This window comes from Zingiber officinale, chromosome 3A (assembly GCF_018446385.1).
Source record: "Zingiber officinale cultivar Zhangliang chromosome 3A, Zo_v1.1, whole genome shotgun sequence".
Taxonomy (NCBI): Eukaryota; Viridiplantae; Streptophyta; class Magnoliopsida; order Zingiberales; family Zingiberaceae; genus Zingiber; species Zingiber officinale.
The window spans coordinates 164,705,201-164,722,930 of record NC_055990.1 but is presented as its reverse complement, the minus strand read 5'-3'; the positions used below and the strand labels follow the sequence as shown (position 1 = coordinate 164,722,930).

General features: G+C 41.2%; 2 protein-coding genes across 4 annotated transcripts; one reads left to right on the top strand and one right to left on the bottom strand.

The window, feature by feature from the left end:
• Positions 1–7,083: 7,083 nt before the first annotated feature.
• Positions 7,084–9,752, bottom strand: LOC122053373 (endoglucanase 23-like). Its single transcript, XM_042615397.1, has 5 exons — positions 9,279–9,752; positions 8,900–9,199; positions 8,063–8,224; positions 7,705–7,980; positions 7,084–7,604 (listed from the first exon to the last, which is right to left on the bottom strand). Exons 1-5 carry the CDS (start codon positions 9,678–9,680, stop codon positions 7,260–7,262), a joined length of 1,485 nt encoding a protein of 494 aa, XP_042471331.1. The 5' UTR covers positions 9,681–9,752; the 3' UTR covers positions 7,084–7,259.
• A 785-nt stretch (positions 9,753–10,537) lies between these two features.
• On the top strand, positions 10,538–17,251 carry LOC122053372 (kinesin-like protein KIN-7J). Of its 3 annotated transcripts, none has more exons than XM_042615395.1 (15): positions 10,538–11,261; positions 11,487–11,507; positions 11,586–11,799; positions 12,293–12,382; positions 12,462–12,562; positions 12,674–12,787; positions 12,876–12,957; positions 13,045–13,112; positions 13,196–13,261; positions 13,366–13,490; positions 13,814–14,147; positions 14,415–14,510; positions 14,592–15,599; positions 16,161–16,483; positions 16,759–17,251. In XM_042615395.1, the coding sequence occupies exons 3-15, from the start codon at positions 11,625–11,627 to the stop codon at positions 17,090–17,092; spliced, it is 2,916 nt and encodes a 971-aa protein (XP_042471329.1). In that variant the 5' UTR covers positions 10,538–11,261; positions 11,487–11,507; positions 11,586–11,624; the 3' UTR covers positions 17,093–17,251. The 3 variants fall into 3 exon arrangements, with proteins under 3 accessions (XP_042471329.1, XP_042471330.1, XP_042471328.1); XM_042615396.1 differs by having other exon boundaries at positions 11,353–11,507; positions 16,173–16,483; XM_042615394.1 differs by having other exon boundaries at positions 11,353–11,507.
• Positions 17,252–17,730: the final 479 nt, after the last annotated feature.

The following is a 17,730-nucleotide window of genomic DNA, read 5'->3' as shown; positions in this document are numbered from 1 at the left end:
AAGATCAAATTGCCCTAAAAGTTATAAACAAATAAATATATATAATCTAACAAAAAGTACCAGAAAGTTTTCCGTCAATAGTGTTTGCAAGACTGTTAAAAGACAGAAAGAAGGTAAACGGAGTGTTAAAGGGAGTCTGAGTTGCCCCAGCCTTCCACTATGATTTTCAAGTGAGTCTTCGGCAATAGAAATGAGTTAGATAAATAATGTAGTAAAGTAAGGCTTATGTATATGTAAAATGTCTAAAAAAAATTCCCATCCCTTCGCACACAGGGGTAGGGGTTTTTATAACCTGAGAGGGTGAGGTGTCACATCCACAACTGTCAGAGGGGATGATGCAGATGTCATATCTTGGTATGGAAGATGCCCCATTGCCATATCAGCCGATTACATCAATCACATCTGATATGGTAGAAGATCTCGTCAGATCCATGAAGGAGAGGGGAAGGGGGTGGAGCCCAGTTGAGGTGGTGACACCGATGCTGGTGAAGGTGATTGTTGACGAGTGGCTCATATTTGGATGAAGGGATGTCATGGAAGAAAAATCTGTTAAGATTTTTCGTAATAAAATTCTGTTAAGATTTTATATAACAGAATTTTGTTATGTTTTTCATAACAAATTCTGTTACGTTTTTACCGGGTCTGGGGGTTTAGCAGTATTTATAAGGATCATTGTAAACCCATTGTAGATCAGACAACACAAGAATCATTAGATGTGATTCTCTTGTGTAGAAGAGAATTCTAATAAAGCTTCGGCCGTTTTGTGGAGTAGGCAAGTCGCCGAACCACAGTAACTCTTTTTCTTTCTCTTCTTCTTCTCTTTCCTGGTGTTTGTCTTGTTGCTTTGCGCGATCTCTTTTCTCTCTTCCTCTTCTTCCGCGGTTTAGAGGTTGAGAGGTATTGCCCTCTCTTTGCACAACAATTGGTATCAGAGCTCCAGGTTTTTGGCAGATTTCTTCAACATGTCGGGGACGACTTCTGCGAAGTTTGATATGGTGAAGTTTGACGGAACCGGAAACTTTAGATTATGGCAGAGAAGGGTCAAGGACTTGTTGGTGCAACAAGGCATGGTGAAGGCGCTAGGAGAAAGAAAACCGGAAAGCATGGAGAAATCAGATTGGGAAGAACTTCAGGCGAAGGCAGTAGCAACAATCAGGCTTTGTCTTACGGATGACGTGATGTACCATGTCATGGACGAGAGTCACCGGTACATGTCAAAATCATTGACAAACAAGTCATATCTCAAGCGAAAATTATTCGGCTGAAGATGACGAAGGGAACCGATCTGAGCCAGCACATCAACGTATTCAACCAGATTGTAAGTGATCTGGAGCGGATTGATGTGAAGATCGAGACGAAGACAAGGCGCTGATGTTGTTGAATTCTCTACCTTCATCTCCTACGTACGAGAATTTGGTTACTACTTTGATGTGGGGTAAGGAAACTCTCAAATTGGAGGAGATCACAAGTGCGTTGCTAGGTTTTCACCAAAGGAAGAAAACAAGCGATGAAATTTCTCAAGGAGAAGGACTTGTGGTAAATAGCAACCAAGAGCGTGGTAGGAGCAAATCTCGACATGGATATGACATGACAACAATACTCGTTCTAAGTCGAGAAGGAAGAAGGTGATCACGTATGTAAGAAAGATATCAAGAGAAATTGTCCAGAGATAAAGAAATATGTTGCAGAGAACAAAAGTAGTTCGGCAAAGTCTGCAAACATAGTTGAAGAAGAAAATTCAGAAAGCGGTGATGGAGATATGCTATCAGTTATGTCAAGTTCGGAGCAGCTGACGGATGCATGGATTTTAGACTCTGCATGTTCATATCACATGACTCCAAACAAGGATTGGTTTGACACCTATAGGGCAGTGGATTCTGGTTCAGTGTTGATGGGAAACGATGCATCATGCAAGGTTATCGGCATAGGGAATGTCAGAATCAAGATGTTTGATGGTGTGATCAGAACTTTATGTGATGTCGATATATACGAGCTAAGGAAGAACTTGATCTCACTAGGCACTTTGGATGGTATTGGTTGTAATTACAAATATATAAATAAAGTGATGAAGGTGAGTAAAAGTACTCTGATAGTGATAAAAGGACATAAACTAATAAGTATCATTTATAAATTGTTCGATACCACAATTGTAGGTGGAGCTACCAGTGTAGAACATGGATGAGACCATAGTGTTGTGGCATATGCGACTAGGTCATATGAGTGAGTATGAGATGATGGAATTTCATAAAAAATATTATTAAAGAGTATCAAAACATGCGAACTCGATTTCTGCTAGTATTGAGTTCTTGGAAAATAAAATAGTGCAGTTCAAGATAGAGGGAATTCTTGACTATATTCATACAAATCTTTCAGCGACAACCATTGTAGTATCACATGAAGGACATATATATTTTGTGAGTTTCATTGATGATTATTCACAAAAGATCTAGTTGTACTTCATACTCACAAGTCAAAAAATTTTGTAAAGTTCAAGACATGAAAAATGAAGTAAATAATCAAATTGGGAAAAAATCAAATATCTTAGATTAGATAATGGTATTGAATACATAGATTTAATGAGCGGCATGGGATAATGAGGCACTTCTCGGTTCGCAGGACACCTCAGCAGAATGGGGTAGCGGAAAGGTTGAACAGGACAATCATTGAGAAGGCAAGATGTCTCAGGCTGAATGCAGGGCTTGTAAAGAATTTCTGGGCGGAAGCAGTTAATATGGCATGTTATCTCATTAATAGATCACCAAGGGCAGCACTAGAAGGTAAAGTATCAGAGGAAGTATGGACAGGGAATCAAGTAGAATACTCTCATCTTCAAGTTTTTGAATGTCCAGTCTATATGCACATATCTAGTGAGGAAAGATCAAAGCTGGATGCAAAGTCAAAGCAATGCATTTTTCTGGGCTATCAGAAAGGAGTGAAAGGCTTCGAGCTTTGGGATCCTAAGGCAAACAAGGTGGTGATCAGCAGAGATGTGGTGTTTGACGAGAAAACTATGTTACAACGTACTCAGGAAGAAGGAAAGGAAACACCACAAAGCAACAAAGAGAAAGATATTGTGCAGGTGGAGCTAGAGACTCATGACTTCGATGATTCTAGCTCAGAGCACATGGAGCATCGCACTATAGCTAGTGGTAGAACGAGACGAGTCGTAAAACCACCCACTAGATACGGATTCGAAGACTTGGTATCTTATGCGCTTAACACTAGTAGCAGAGACTCTACATCTTTTCAGGAGGTGATACATAGTTCTGAGAAGGACAGGTGGACGGGTGCTATGGCAGAGGAGATGGAGTTGTTGCATAAGAATCAAATGTGGGATCTAGTGGAACTTCCTGAAGGAGAGAAAGCTATAGGGTGCAAGTGGATATTCAAGAAGAAAGAAATAATGTCAGAGGGAGAAGAAGTGAAGTTTAAGGCTCGGTTGGTAGCAAAGGGGTATTCACAAAGAAAGGGGATTGACTATGAAGAAATTTTCTCTCCAGTGGTAAGACATACGTCAATTAGAGCGGTATTGGCTTTGGTGGCACATCACGATTTGTATTTGGAGCAAATGGATGTGAAGGGCATTTCTTCATGGAAATTTGGAGGAGCAGATTTTTATGTCACAACCTGAGGGATTTAGTCAGTCCGGACAAGAGCAGTTGGTTTGTAAGTTGAAGAAATCGCTCTATGGACTGAAACAATCTCCTAGGCAATTGTACAAACGTTTTGATTCATACATGATTCAAAACGGATATAGGAGATGCGAGTATGACTGCTGCATATATGTGAAGGGCCTTGAAGATGAATCACTGATTTTCTTACTACTATACGTAGATGACATGCTCATTGTTGCGAAGAAGATGAGAGAGGTTGACAAATTGAAGAGGCTACTGAGCAAGGAATTTGGCATGAAAGATTTGGGAGAGGCCAAGAAAATTCTTGGGATGGAGATTCACAGGAATAGAGTTGCAGGGAGATTATGGTTGTCTCAACGTAGCTATGTGGAGAAGGTGTTGGATAGGTTCAACATGAAGAATGCAAAGTCGGTGAGCACACCCCTGGCGCATCACTTCAAGTTATCCAGTACACAGTGTCCAAAGACGGATGACGAGATCCAAGAGATGTCAAAGGTTCCTTATGCCAGTGCAGTTGGTTGTCTGATGTATGCCATGGTTTGCACGAGACCAGATTTGGCGCAAGCAGTTAGTATGGTAAGCAAGTTTCTCTCAAATCCTGGTCGACCACATTGGGATGCAGTGAAATGGATTTTCAGATACTTGAGAAATACAACTAATTATGACATCATGTTCAGTAGACAACCGGAAGATCCTTTAGTTGCTGGGTACGTAGATGTAGACTATGCAGGAGATTTAGATAACAGGAGGTCTACTACAGGATACGTATTCACTGTGGCAGGAGGACCTATTTGTTGGAAATCTATGATACAATCTATTGTTGCATTGTCTACTACGGAATCCGAGTACATGGCAGCAGCTGAAGCAGCGAAGGAAGCTTTATGGCTTACAGGGTTGGTCAGAGAACTGGGTGTTCAGCAAGGTGGAGTCAAGTTGTTATGCGATAGTCAGAGTGCTATCTATTTGGCGAAGAATCAGGTGTATCATGCGAGAACCAAACACATTGATGTGAGGTTTCACAAGATCAGAGAGTTGATTGCTTCCGGGGAAATTCAACTTGAGAAGGTTCACACTGCAGACAATGCTGCAGATATGCTGACAAAGCCAGTGACCACAGAGAAGTTTAAGCATTGCTTGAACTTGATCCATATCTCTAGATGCTAGAGGAAGGAAGCCCAGACCCAGAGATCCAGATGGAGTTTTGTCCAGATATTCGTATTCTTCGAAGGGTGAATATTCGCCAAGGTGGAGATTGTTGACGAGTGGCTCATATTTGGATGAAGGGATGTCATGGAAGAAAAATCTGTTAAGATTTTTCGTAATAAAATTCTGTTAAGATTTTATATAACAGAATTTTGTTATGTTTTTCATAACAAATTCTGTTACGTTTTTACCGGGTCTGGGGGTTTAGCAGTATTTATAGGGATCATTGTAAACCCATTGTAGATCAGACAACACAAGAATCATTAGATGTGATTCTCTTGTGTAGAAGAGAATTCTAATAAAGCTTCGGCCGTTTTGTGGAGTAGGCAAGTCGCCGAACCACAGTAACTCTTTTTCTTTCTCTTCTTCTTCTCCTTCCTGGTGTTTGCTCTCTTTTGTGCGTCTTTGTCTTGTTGTTCCGCGCGATCTCTTTTCTCTCTTTCTCTTCTTCCGCGGTTCAGAAAGGTTGAGAGGTATTGCCCTCTCTTTGCACAATAGTGATGGTGTGTGTGATCGTGCTAGGGAGAGAAGAGGGAAGGCAGTGCATGAAGGAAGAAGAGGAGGAGAGTGCATGAAGGAAGAAAAGGAGGAGAGCAACGGCTTTGGCCAGCCATGACTGCTCGTAGCCAGTGATAAGAGGGGTGGCCTGCATCGGCGAGAAGGCGAGCATGGGAGGCAGTGGCCTTGTCATGAGGAAGCAGGGGGCTCCCCCTCCTCGTTGAAAACCCCCAAACCCCTCAAAAAGCTAAAACAATAAAATACCCAAAATGTTCGTGATACGGTGAATAATGGTAGGGTCTGATCGTCAGAAGTCAAGGGGACGTGACAGTCAGAAGTCAAGGGGACATGACAGTCAGAAGTCAAGGGGACATGACAGTCAGAAGTCAAGGAGATGTGGCAGTCAGAAGTCAAGGGGATGTGGTAGCTAACATATGGAGTAGGACCATCTGGGGCCATCCGGCGTATAAAGTCAGGGCGGGGTCTACCGGTTAGGAAACTAGGTTTGCGACATGACACATGATCAAGGCGAAGCCTGACCTATCTTCACCGGTCGAGTTTTCTCACACTAGCCCGCGTAAACAGACTTGTCATTCTTGATCGGGTCTGAATCATAAAAGTCGGAAGAAAGGGACTCCGATCGCACCCTTCAATTCATCAGTCTGTTCATCAGCACTTAGCGGACCAACCCGGGCTACCTCGATCACACCCGAGCAGGATAGTTGGCGCAGTACGATAATAGGTTAGGGAATCGTAACCACCTGTCAGAGAATATCTGTTGCATGTTAGGAAATATTCCAACGGTTGGAGTCATCTACAAATAGAATCTTCCTCCAGTCTATAGGAGAAGGTCACGAGCCCTCTACCACCAGACAAAGTCCTGACACCCAACGACACCCTCTGGTAGGGGTCAGTTTTCAGAAGGTACGCACTGTCATATAAAAAGGGGCGTCCTCTCCCTTGCACAAGTACGTTCACTGACACACTTGTCTTCCACTTTTCTTCTTCGTACACTGTTCATCTGGGGAAAAAGTACCTGACTTGAGCGTCAGAGGGCCTACTCCAGGGATTTCCCCCCTGGTTCTCGGCCTCTAACGTTCAATGTACTTGTCTGAGTGTGCGCAGAGTTCTAGTACCGTCGGCTCAGGCCTAGCAGTCCTTCAGGGTCACATGGGGATCCATTCTCTGAAGCTCGTGCGACCGCAACATCACTGTCTCTTCCCCGTCAACGCCCACGACACTTCATTCGGCCTTCATCCGACTTAAATTCCGGACAAGATCAGCTCGTGCCATTCACGTGGCTCTCCCTTCCTCCTCATCGCGCATCACCAACTGATATACCTAGAGAACTTGAAATGATATGAGATTGGATTCTATAATCGATTGATGGATCTAGAGATCTCGAATCTCGAAATAATATGGAAACAGGTCTTATATGTTTATCTTATTCTATTGAGAACGATATTTTGTTTAAATATGAATTAAAATTTTTAATCGCATACTATGTATCAATCAATTTAGGATATTATTGTTACGATGAATCCGAATCGGTAATAGACTTGGAGGGGTAAAAATGAAATTGATTACGTGAATATTTTGAAAACTTTCCTACTAAGTTGCCGTTTTGGATTCAGGTCTCCTAGTAACTTACTGGACAAATGACATCCCCCTAACCAACAACTGCGAACCTGCAGCTTATTATTTTCACACTTTGGTTAGTGAAATTATGTACTCAGAGAGAAAGAAATAATATCAAAACAAGCAAAACATTCCTTTCAAGAAAAATTTGAACTCTGTAAACAATCCTCACTCTGTAATTAACAAAACATATGATTTTCTGCTCTTTTTAATTCCTTTCTTCCTTTTCAGATCCTTTTTCATGCTTTACACACGGGACTCCACTCCACCTGCACATCAGCCAGCCTAAGTAAGAACAAGGCCAGCATCAGGGTTTGCCACAAAGTAAGCCAGAGCTCCAACTAATGGTGCATTGATGTAGGTCGTAGGCTCGGATTTACGAAAATCCACTCGATTGTCTTCGTAAACATCATCCTCCCCTGGCCCTCCGACGACCGCTCCGACGTGGCGGTTGACATTAGGCTCCGGCGACTTATAGTAGTCCGAGCCATCCTTGCATGAAATGAGCTGAGGGTGGGTGGAGACCGATGGCAACGAAGAGCCCCTGTGGTGAATTCTTTTTGGATATTTGCCACCATATCCAACCATGTACGACATGTTCATCGGATTATCACCAAGTAGATAATCAATCTGACAAACAGAAATACAACCCCACATTATAAATATATATTTGTGTTTATTGACTAATCTATTGAGAGTGGTCCATCCGTTCAGCATCGAAACTCTGTACCTGCCTCTTGGCTTGGAGCTGAAGGGAGGCTGGAGCAACTTGGACGCTGCCACAATTCACAGTCTGCGAGGACTTGGAGAGGTAGTTGGCGTAAGTCAGGAGGAGGAAGGAGATGGAAGTGACATGCTGCATGTTGCTGCCCCCAGGTTTGTAGATGAGGCCACCAGGTGTGTACTGAATGTGTGACGACGCCGATTCAGGTATCAGTGTGCACATGAAGCTGTCTGCGAAACCCTTGTAGGACTCCAACGACAGCACTCCACCTTCCATGAACTCCTGTAAACATTAGCACAAAAGCTGTCGGCAGTTGCAGTTTCTCCCATATATAGACTACAGACTACGGAAGCAAAGATCAAACCTTGGAGACGAGGACATTGAGACCGGCATGCTTGTTGTCCCATCCAAACTCATTGATGTTGTCATCTGCTCCGAGAATTTTTCCATTGTTTTGGATGTAATTGAGGAAAGAATCATCTTGTGAGGCTCTTCTTAGCCACGCAGCTCCCCAGAGTAGCTCATCCTGAGTAAACAAGCAAGTAGATGAGAAAGCCTCTTGGAGGAGGAACAGGAGAGATGAAGGAAACCCTCATCTCTCAAAGAGGCATCAACATGCAAACTAAACTGTAATCGCAGATATTCATATAAGAATGAGGAGTAAAATAGCACGAACGGATCCAATGTCAGTAATTAACTAATAGAAGATGAATGTAGAACTTGGTTTCGAGATTTCAACAAGATAATAATGGTGTCGGTGATTGATCATGTGAAAGCTGCAATGGCGCTATCCTCTCATAATTGACTTCATCCACCCTTTTCACCAGTCTCATGAATCTAAGTTAGCAATTTGGTAAAGTGCCCCTACCCGACAGGTTTAGAGTTTTTAGAAAATTTCGATGAAAGTATCGAAATTTAAGCCATCTCATCTTCCTTAGAGATACTGACCAGTTGAGAGAGCTCGAGAAAACAGAGCGAGTTCATCATTCATGGCTGCGCATGTTGCACTACAAGAATCTTGAGCAGTCAAAAAAGTTATTCGAAAGAATTCCTCTCTTCCCAATGCTTACTTTTCTATTCCTCTCAAAGGCTTTAACACAGAATCCAACGATCGAAACAGTATGTCTTCTTTATTAAATTTTCTCAGATTCTAATAAAAATGGTAAATTTTTTTCCCATGAAGAGGAGCAGAGGATCTTGCCTGGTAGCCGTCGAAGTCGCAGTAGAAGGGGCAGACTCCGGCCTTGAGCCCTGGGTCGTCGCTGTAGGCGCCCTTGTAGGCGTCGGCGAACTCGAACGCCCTCCTCGCGTTCTCCATAAGCTTGTCCGAGTACCCCGGATCAATGTCCCGGAACACCATCGAAGCCGCCGCAAGCGCGGCCGCCGTCTCACCCGCCACCTCCGACCCCGGCCTGTCGGCGGTCACGTTGTACACCGTTCTCGCCGTGTCCATGTCCTCCGGTCGCTCCCAGCAGCTATGATCGCTTATCGGGTTCCCCACCTGTTCGAGAAAACAATGCAGTGAACTCCACCGCTCGATTTAGTAGCAGTCGCAGTGATAGTAGCGTGCGAGTTGTGACCTGAACGAAGATGACGCCGGGGAGCGAGAGGGTCTTGAGCAGGTAATCCGTGGCCCAGCGGATGGCGGCTGCCGCGTGGCGCAGCTCGGCGGCTGGCATCAGCTCGCCGAACTCGATGACGCTCCAAGACAGCATGGTGGCGGTGAAGGCCATGGGGAAGCCGAACTTGACGTTGTCCCCGGCGTCATAGTACCCTCCGGCGAGGTCGACGCCGGCCTCAGCGCCGTCGCTCAGCGCCGAATCGCCGCGCCATTTGGCTCGCTGGCCCGCAGGCAGCTTCCCCGACCTCTGCCCCTCGAAGAACAGAATGGACTTGGCCAATGCGTTGCGGTAGTCATGGCGACTCGCCATTGCGCACATCCTGATGCCAAGCACTAGTAGAAGAACAAATATTAGTCTCATCACTACAAGCTACTGGATTGGGAGGAGCAAGTGCGCTTAACCCGCTTAATGAAGTGGTAAATGAGGCATATTGGCGCCTGGAGAAGATGACTCCGCTATTTATACAAGATTAAAAGTGGGGAATCAAGCAACAAGCCAAGCAGAGCGCAGGGAGAGAGAGAGAGAAAGAGAGATCACGGGCACGAGAGAGAAGGGCCAATGTGAAGAGGTGGTAGCCGACACAGCAATGGCGGTGTCAGCTCCTCACATGCATGCTTTAGCACGAGAAGCCACAGCAACGGTGGTGGGAGAGTGGGGCCATCGGCCAACACTGTGCCAAATCGAGCTAAAGCCACAAGCTCGGGTCTTTTTGCAGAAGGTCTTACGATTCCAAGATTTTCTGTTTTTTGTGGTTCCATTTCGATGAAGAACAGAGCAGTTGGAGCAGTTTGGATTCGACATAGTTTGGATATTTAATTTTCCATTCTGAGGTTTAGTGCTGAACAAGTGATTCAAAGAGCTTTCCAAGCGGAGCCAATAGCTTCTTCCTTTATGATCAATAACAGGAAAAGATTAAAAAGAGTCGTATGATGCACATTCGACAAGCTTCTTCCCTTTTGGATTAAAGATTAAAGTAGATCACGCCACAAGAAAAGATTAAAAGGAATCAAATCACACTCAAATCTTATTCAACTAATTCCCCATTCACTGTACCGCTACTCAGTGCAGTGCAAGTCCAAAACTTCAGTTTGTCTCCTAATGACACTGCACTGATGATGGAGTCTCTGTGCAGTCGTCAATTCATGCTATAAACAATGCTCGCAGCAGATGGATCGAACAAACTGTGAAACCAGGTATTTTATCTTACAAAAGGCCAATAATATAAGCCTATCTGTAGTCGTATTTATTGAAGCATATAAAATTGTACGGGGCAGGAGAGGAAGGTGAAAGAATTAAAAGCGAGATTGGAGAATCATGCATGCATTGAGGAGGAAGAAGCGTTTTCACTTCATCTATGAGCTTTTTTCAGCGACTAACTCGTGGAGATTTGATGGCTTTTTAGGGTTTGATTAGAGACTTTGCTTGTGAGAAGCAAAAAGATGAGATTCTGCAATTCTGTCTTTTCCGATCGAATTTGTGCTAAAGAAAAAGGATCAAAGAGAAAGGAGGAGATCATGCAACTGCATTGAATTTTACCATGGAGAAGGCAAGTATATAGTGCTTTTTGTTGAGCTCTTTTGACAAGTGATCCAAGAGATCACAGCAATGGCAGAACAATTATTGCAAGAAGATTAATAATTAATTAGAAAATAAATTATTTCAATGTGATATTATTAATAATCTTATCGGATATGAAGCTATCCAAGCAACCATCTTCTACGATTCTCTTTGCCACGTGGAACTGGAATCTATCGATGGCGAATCTAGTCGAGTCTGCCCGATCCTCGATGTCTCAGAGGAGCTTGTTTTGGGAGGTAGTTTCCGACTCATTCAGCCAAGCCATGGAAAAGGGTTGGCTGAGATGGAGCTATTCTCGGAGAATGCTTCGCTTGGAACGACGCCTATCGAACCGAAGGAGCGCAAAGGAGCTTCTTTTAGGAGGTAATTTTCCAAGTCATTCGACCAAGCCATGGAAAAGGCTTGCCGAGATCAAGCTATTCTTGGATATTGTTTGTTTCGTTTGCTGCTGCAGTTTGGATGGCGATCCTCGGGCTCTTGCAATATGCCCGGAAACTGCTCGATCAATTGCCCCATAAATTTCCTCCCGATTCTCACCCTTTTCTCTCATTACTCCGGCGCCTTATGTCACTTCCACCGGCACATTAGTCGAAGAGTCTCGTATCGGAGGTTTGTTTACAAATTCGTCAACGACATGGTTAGGTTAGCAAGTTTCAAATGTGAAGTTTGGAATGGATGATATTGTAGGGGAGATTGCAGAAGAGACAGCGAGAGGCAGACGAAGAAATGGCACAAGTGGGGAAGGATGAGAGGATACTGGTTTCAGTGAGGATGCGACCGCTGAATGCTAAGGAGATTGCGGGAAATGACCCCTCTGATTGGGATTGCCTCAACACCACCACCATCGTGTTTAAGAGCAGCGGCCAGGAGCGGGCTTTGTATCCTACATCCTACACATTTGGTGAGTGTTCCACATGACATCCAGTTGTCTTCGTTGATTAAATTTTCTTCATTTATGGATTTGATTATTCACGTGGGATGTAAGAAGAGAAAAACTAGACGAAAATGAGAACCATGAATCACGTTGGGTGTTTCAATCTCACAACCTGCTTTAGAAATCATGCTAACATATGCATATGTCAATTTGAAACCTGAAGGTGTTTCAATTTTATGCTTATGATCCCAAAAGCTAGCCGAAGAACATATCAAGAATGAATCTTTTAGATAAAGCCTTGTCCTTTTTCTTCTCTTGAAAATACTGATCACGTGTGGATCATATTTAACAACGCAAATTTCTCCCCTGGTTCTGTTGCAACAATTTAGCTGGTTTTGTTGAGACCTATTGTTTTGTGTGACTAAATTCGTAGGACAGATAAAGTTCATGTATATTTCTTGAACTGAACTGACTCATTTTCCATTTGTCTTACTCTTCCTTATTACTTTGGGAATCTTAGACAAAGCATTTGGTTATGACTGCACTACACAACAAGTCTATGTTGAAGGAGCTAAAGATGTTGCTTTATCAGTTGTCAATGGAATTAATGGTGAGCACAAAGTTTATAAACTTTCTCATTCCATTAGTCGCATGGCATAGATTCAAAAAGTAGAGTAAATGAATTGCAGCAAGCATCTTTGCTTATGGACAAACGAGTAGTGGAAAAACATACACAATGACTGGGATAACTGATTGTGCTATCGAGGACATATATGACTATATAAAGAAGGTAGGAACTGATCATTGAAAATGAATGTTGGCTTTTAGATGCTAAAGTGAATTGTATACATTTTATTTTCCTTTTTTCACGTTATGGTTATGTGTTCTTTTATTCTTGCAGCACAAGGAAAGAGATTTTGTTCTAAAATTTTCTGCTATGGAGATATACAATGAAGCAGTAAGAGATCTGTTGAGTAGTGATAGTGCCCCTCTCAGGCTTCTTGATGATGCAGAGGTAAGGAAGTGTGATTAGGTTTGTTTCATCAATGAATTTATTGAATGGAAAGCAAACTTCACTAGTTAATTTTTGTATATCATATCAGAGAGGGACAGTTGTTGAAAAACTTACTGAGGAAACTGTGAGCGACCAAATGCATCTCAAGGAACTTCTTTCATTTTGTGAAGGTATACCCCATATATATGTCTGGCACATATTCTAGTTATGCCTTAAACATTAATTAATCAATACAGTTTAACTCGTTTGATCAACAGCACAAAGACAGGTTGGAGAGACCTCATTAAATGAAACAAGTTCTCGATCTCATCAGATACTGAGACTGGTTGGTCCTTTGTTCACATAAATGACTGAAATCTGAAAGTAAACTTGAATAATTTATCTCACTCTGTTTGTTAATGAGTGTAGACAATTGAGAGTACGCCTCACATGTTCGTGGGTAAGGGGAATTCAAGTACTCTTCTAGCTGCTGTGGTAAATTCTTATTTCCTTGTTGGCTAATTTTTTTCTTTTGCATATTAAATTTCCAAATGGAAAATAGGACAAATGGTGATTTGAATTTCTTTTCATGGATACAGAACTTTGTTGATTTAGCAGGAAGTGAACGTTCATCTCAAATATCATCTAGTGGTGTTCGTGTAAAAGAAGGTTGCCACATCAATAGAAGTTTGCTTACCCTTGGAAAAGTTATCCGGCAACTAAGGTTATAGAGATTGCCTCTTTCTAGTACTTATTCTTCCAAAACTTTATACTTGAAAATTATAAACATGCAAATGTCATGAATTGCAGTATAAGGTGTTAATATGAAATTAGTTGATGCACATCAAAACAAGATACAATATTACTTGGAAGAAGAAGATGGTGACTAATAACACTGGCCGAAGATCTCTGTTCTTTAGCTGAACCTTGATAATCACTAAATTGAGCACTTTTATGTTCCCATTAAAACTTGCAATTCAAGGATGAAGTAGGTTTAGCTTCTAAAGGTTTGGGAGTGCAATCTTACCTTTGCCTTTCTTTTTGCAGTAAAGGAAGGAATGGGCATATTCCATATCGGGATTCCAAACTAACACGCATATTACAACCTTTCTTAGGAGGTAATGCAAGAACTGCTATTATTTGCACAATGAGCCCTGCTCGAAGCCATGTTGAACAGTCCAGGAATACTCTGTCATTTGCAATATGTGCAAAACAAGTAGTTACCAATGCCCGAGTCAATTTGGTGATGTCTGATAAGCAAATGGTAAAACTATTAAAACTAGAGCTTGCTAGATTGGAAAATGAACTGAGACAAAGAGGATTTGCAACCTGCACAAATCATTCTGATGTCCTGAAAAATCAAGATGCTCAAATTAGAAAGGTTATTTCTGATCTCTGTTTTTAGTGAATGCAAAATTAAACTGTAGTATGGATATTTTTCCTTCTTGATATCACTAAACACTACACAATTCTATTAGCGGAATTAACATAGTGGTTCTTCTATGGCCAAACACTACTTAGACAACTTTCATTTTCCCCCAAAAGTTGCTAATCTAGACTTAAATTACAACATTAGCTAATAATGTCTAACAACAGCGCCTCTATCAGCAATCCTCAATGTTTGTCTTTCACTCTTACTATTGTTTAGATGGAACAAGAAATCAAGGAGTTGATGTATGAAAGAGATTTTTCTCAGTCTCGATTACAAGATTTGCTCAGATTTGTAGGAGAGCCAAGGCAATGGGTAAAGATTCTTTATGCAAGCCAAGTCCTCAGGGTTTGTTTTGTTCATTAACCTTAGCTTGTCTCTTTTGTCTCTGGGCAGGATCAATTCAGTCAGTCTGAGATGTCACTCGCAAACAGTGAATATGAAGATACATACTCAATTTCTGGTGCATCTGGTATTACATACCAAATTCCAGATTTTGACTCTACAGCACTTGATACACCAGAGGAAATGGATGGTTACAACAGGATGCGCCTTGAGCTTCTTGATAAAATGAACCCATCTAGATGCTCAATCAGCAGTGAGGCCATATATGAAGACCAGTGCAAGGAGGTTCAGTGCATTGAGATACATGATATGAGCATAAGTGGGCAATCTAATCTTCTATCAAACGAAAATGTCACTGATGTGTGCAAACTTCAAAATCCTTCATTGCAATGTGATGAAGATATACCCTGCGCTACTGCAATGGAACAATCAATTAATATTACAACTAAGACAAATGGCAATAGTGACATGCCAAATACTGAGGGATCATTTCCATCACCTTGGGTGCCAGAAACTATGCATTCTAAAGTGTCAGTACTAACTAGAAGTAGAAGTTGCATTGCTAGTCTGATGAATGATTCAGTCTTAGCTTGGCTTGAAAATGTTCATCAAGCTAATAAGACAGAGCCCTATATATTTAAAAAGATTCCTAGTGCACAACCTGAATGTTCAGAGAGAAGAACTGAAGATGCAGTGCTTTCTGTTAGTGTATACCAGGACATCCAAAGATTCACTTCCGTTGACGTGATCGAAATTGAGGATACCAAAACAATTCCTCAAGATTCTGATTGTAATGATCATGCTTCTCCAGAATTGAATGTAGCGGAGAAGAGTCAGAATCAGAGACTACTCCAAGATGAGACCCATAACCAGGAACTACTACTCACCTCCGCTGACATGATCAACATTGAGGATATCAAAACAATTCATCAAGATGTTGATGTTGATGACCATGCCTGTACAACTTCTTCAATGTCGAATATGATGGAGAGTCAAAACCATAAACTTCTTCAGGAGTTTCAGGATAACCAGGAACTGCTCCAACTCCCTTTTAACCAGGTTTGTATGTTCTCATGCAAATGGAGTCATATGCTATTGCCTTGTTCCATACATTACTTTTTGTTTGTTTTGGTAGAGTCGGAAACTGCTCCAACTCCATTTTCCCTTCCCTATATAGTTACTATGCAAGCTTTAATACCATTAGTATATTCTTCCTGCTTGATTTTACTCATCTGTCTTTTAAAGATTAGTATGTTATTGTGAACTTGATGACTATATTTGTTTTTTTTTTTTGCCTTAAACCTTGTAAACATAAAATCAAAAGGAAAAAAGAGATATAATTGGTAAAAAAACATGAATCAAAACAGACAAATTAGGAATAATTAGTTTCTTGAAAATAAACACCTCATTGTCAAATTAAGATCCACCTGTATACTTACATTTTATAGCTAGAACAGCTGCAGAAAAAAATGATCAAGAGGTTTGAATTGAAATTCCATTCTGTCAATACATGAACACTTCTTTAAAATTTCTTTGCTTTAGAATGCCTTTTCTATTTTATACGTCTCACATGTTGTTGTTTATCTGCAACTTATTCATCCTAATCCTCGGATGATTCAGTGTGCTCAACAGACTGTTAAAGAAGACAATGAGGTTCATAGGAACATTGAGGATGTAAGTCTGGATCCCGTGCAAAAATCCTTGGGGACTTCATGGCCATTGGAATTTGAGAAAAAACGTCGTGAGATAATTGAACTCTGGCAAGCATACAATGTATCCTTGATCCACAGAACTTGCTTTTTCTTGCTATTTAAAGGTGATCAATCCGATGCCTTCTATATGGAAGTTGAACGCAGAAGGTTGTCCTTCTTAGGAACCATTTCCTGTGGCAAGGCTGGTGAGGTATTGGTCAAAGATGTTCACGAATTCAGACCTTCTACAAGGTAAGTTAATATTCTATCAATTTACTGACATTTTAATGGTTTAAGTATCCTATGATTCCAATAGATAGTGCATTTCACATTCCTAGTTTGTTCACTCCTTGCAGTTCGGCCCACTGTTTAAGCTAAGTTGACTTTGAGACTAATAAGCTTATTAAACCATGGATCTTTATGTTGAGACATTTTGTAGCAGCTTAAGTTTTTGGATAAGTGATTTTTCATTCAGGCTAATAATTGTTGGCATTGTGACTTAAATACTCTAAATCATGTCTTTTCAGTTTGAGATATCTTTGTCGCGAGAGAGAAAGGTTGTGCAGGGAGATGAAGAAGAAACTTCAGACAGTGGAGAGGAAGAAGCTTTTTGCTGAATGGGGGATTGCTTTAAACTCCAAGAAAAGGAGTTTTCAACTCACTCAACGCTTGTGGGCAAGAACCGATATCGAACATGTAAGAGCCAGTGCATCTCTTGTGGCTAAGTTGATCGGATTCGTAGAAAAAGGAGAGGGCGTAAAGGAGATGTTTATACTCAGCTTCATACCACAGAAGACTAGGAAGAGATCCTTTGGCCAGCGCTACCTTGGGTGTGGGATGCCTCCCTTCATGTTGATTTAAGTGAAAATTATGTCTGCCCTGTAATCACAACAACTAATTTGTGGAATTTCTGATTCTTCATGGTTTGTAATCTTTTCTATTTGTAATTGATAACAAATGCAACTTGTGTATCTAGAGATACTTCTGGTTGGAATCAAAGTATTTTTCTTTTCTTGTTGTTCCAAATTTGTATTACAGAAGACAAATTTTCCATAAACTCGTGGAAAAGTTTTTACTCATTTTTGCTGCCTTTGCAAGGTCAGTTCCATATTTGTTCATAAGAAATCAGTGAGATTTGATGATTGTTATATTGGGGTGCGAGATTGATTGCTCTTTTATTATTTGCATTATCCCCCAAAAATATAAAAATCTTGTTTTCCTCCTCAACATTGGAAAATCCTTCAGAAAATAATTTTTACTCCTCAAAAAATTCAAACATATATTTGACTGAAAATGGAAATCAGATTCCAGAATGTTTCCTCATTTCATGCATTTCTGGGAAACTACTCAACATCTCCAGTTGCCTTTCATTACTTTTTTATAGACTTTTTTTCTCAATTCAAAAGTTTTTTTTTTCTCATTGATTAGACTTCATAAACTTCATTGCCCATGGATCAAGCAATATCTTAAATAGTACGAATTAAGGTCAGTTTTGATGG

Bases quoted from the DNA above. Each gene is read 5' to 3' on its own strand.
- LOC122053373 (XM_042615397.1), bottom strand. From the start codon at position 9,680: ATGAGACTAATATTTGTTCTTCTACTAGTGCTTGGCATCAGGATGTGC. The intron at 9,200-9,278 runs GTCACAACTCGC...TTTCTCGAACAG, and splicing joins CCGGCGTCATCTTCGTTCAG to GTGGGGAACCCGATAAGCGA. The intron at 7,981-8,062 runs GTTTGATCTTTG...TAATGTTTACAG, and splicing joins TCAATGTCCTCGTCTCCAAG to GAGTTCATGGAAGGTGGAGT.
- LOC122053372 (XM_042615395.1), top strand. From the start codon at position 11,625: ATGGCACAAGTGGGGAAGGATGAGAGGATACTGGTTTCAGTGAGGATG. The intron at 12,958-13,044 runs GTATACCCCATA...TTTGATCAACAG, and splicing joins ACTTCTTTCATTTTGTGAAG to CACAAAGACAGGTTGGAGAG. The intron at 14,511-14,591 runs GTAAAGATTCTT...GTCTCTGGGCAG, and splicing joins TAGGAGAGCCAAGGCAATGG to GATCAATTCAGTCAGTCTGA.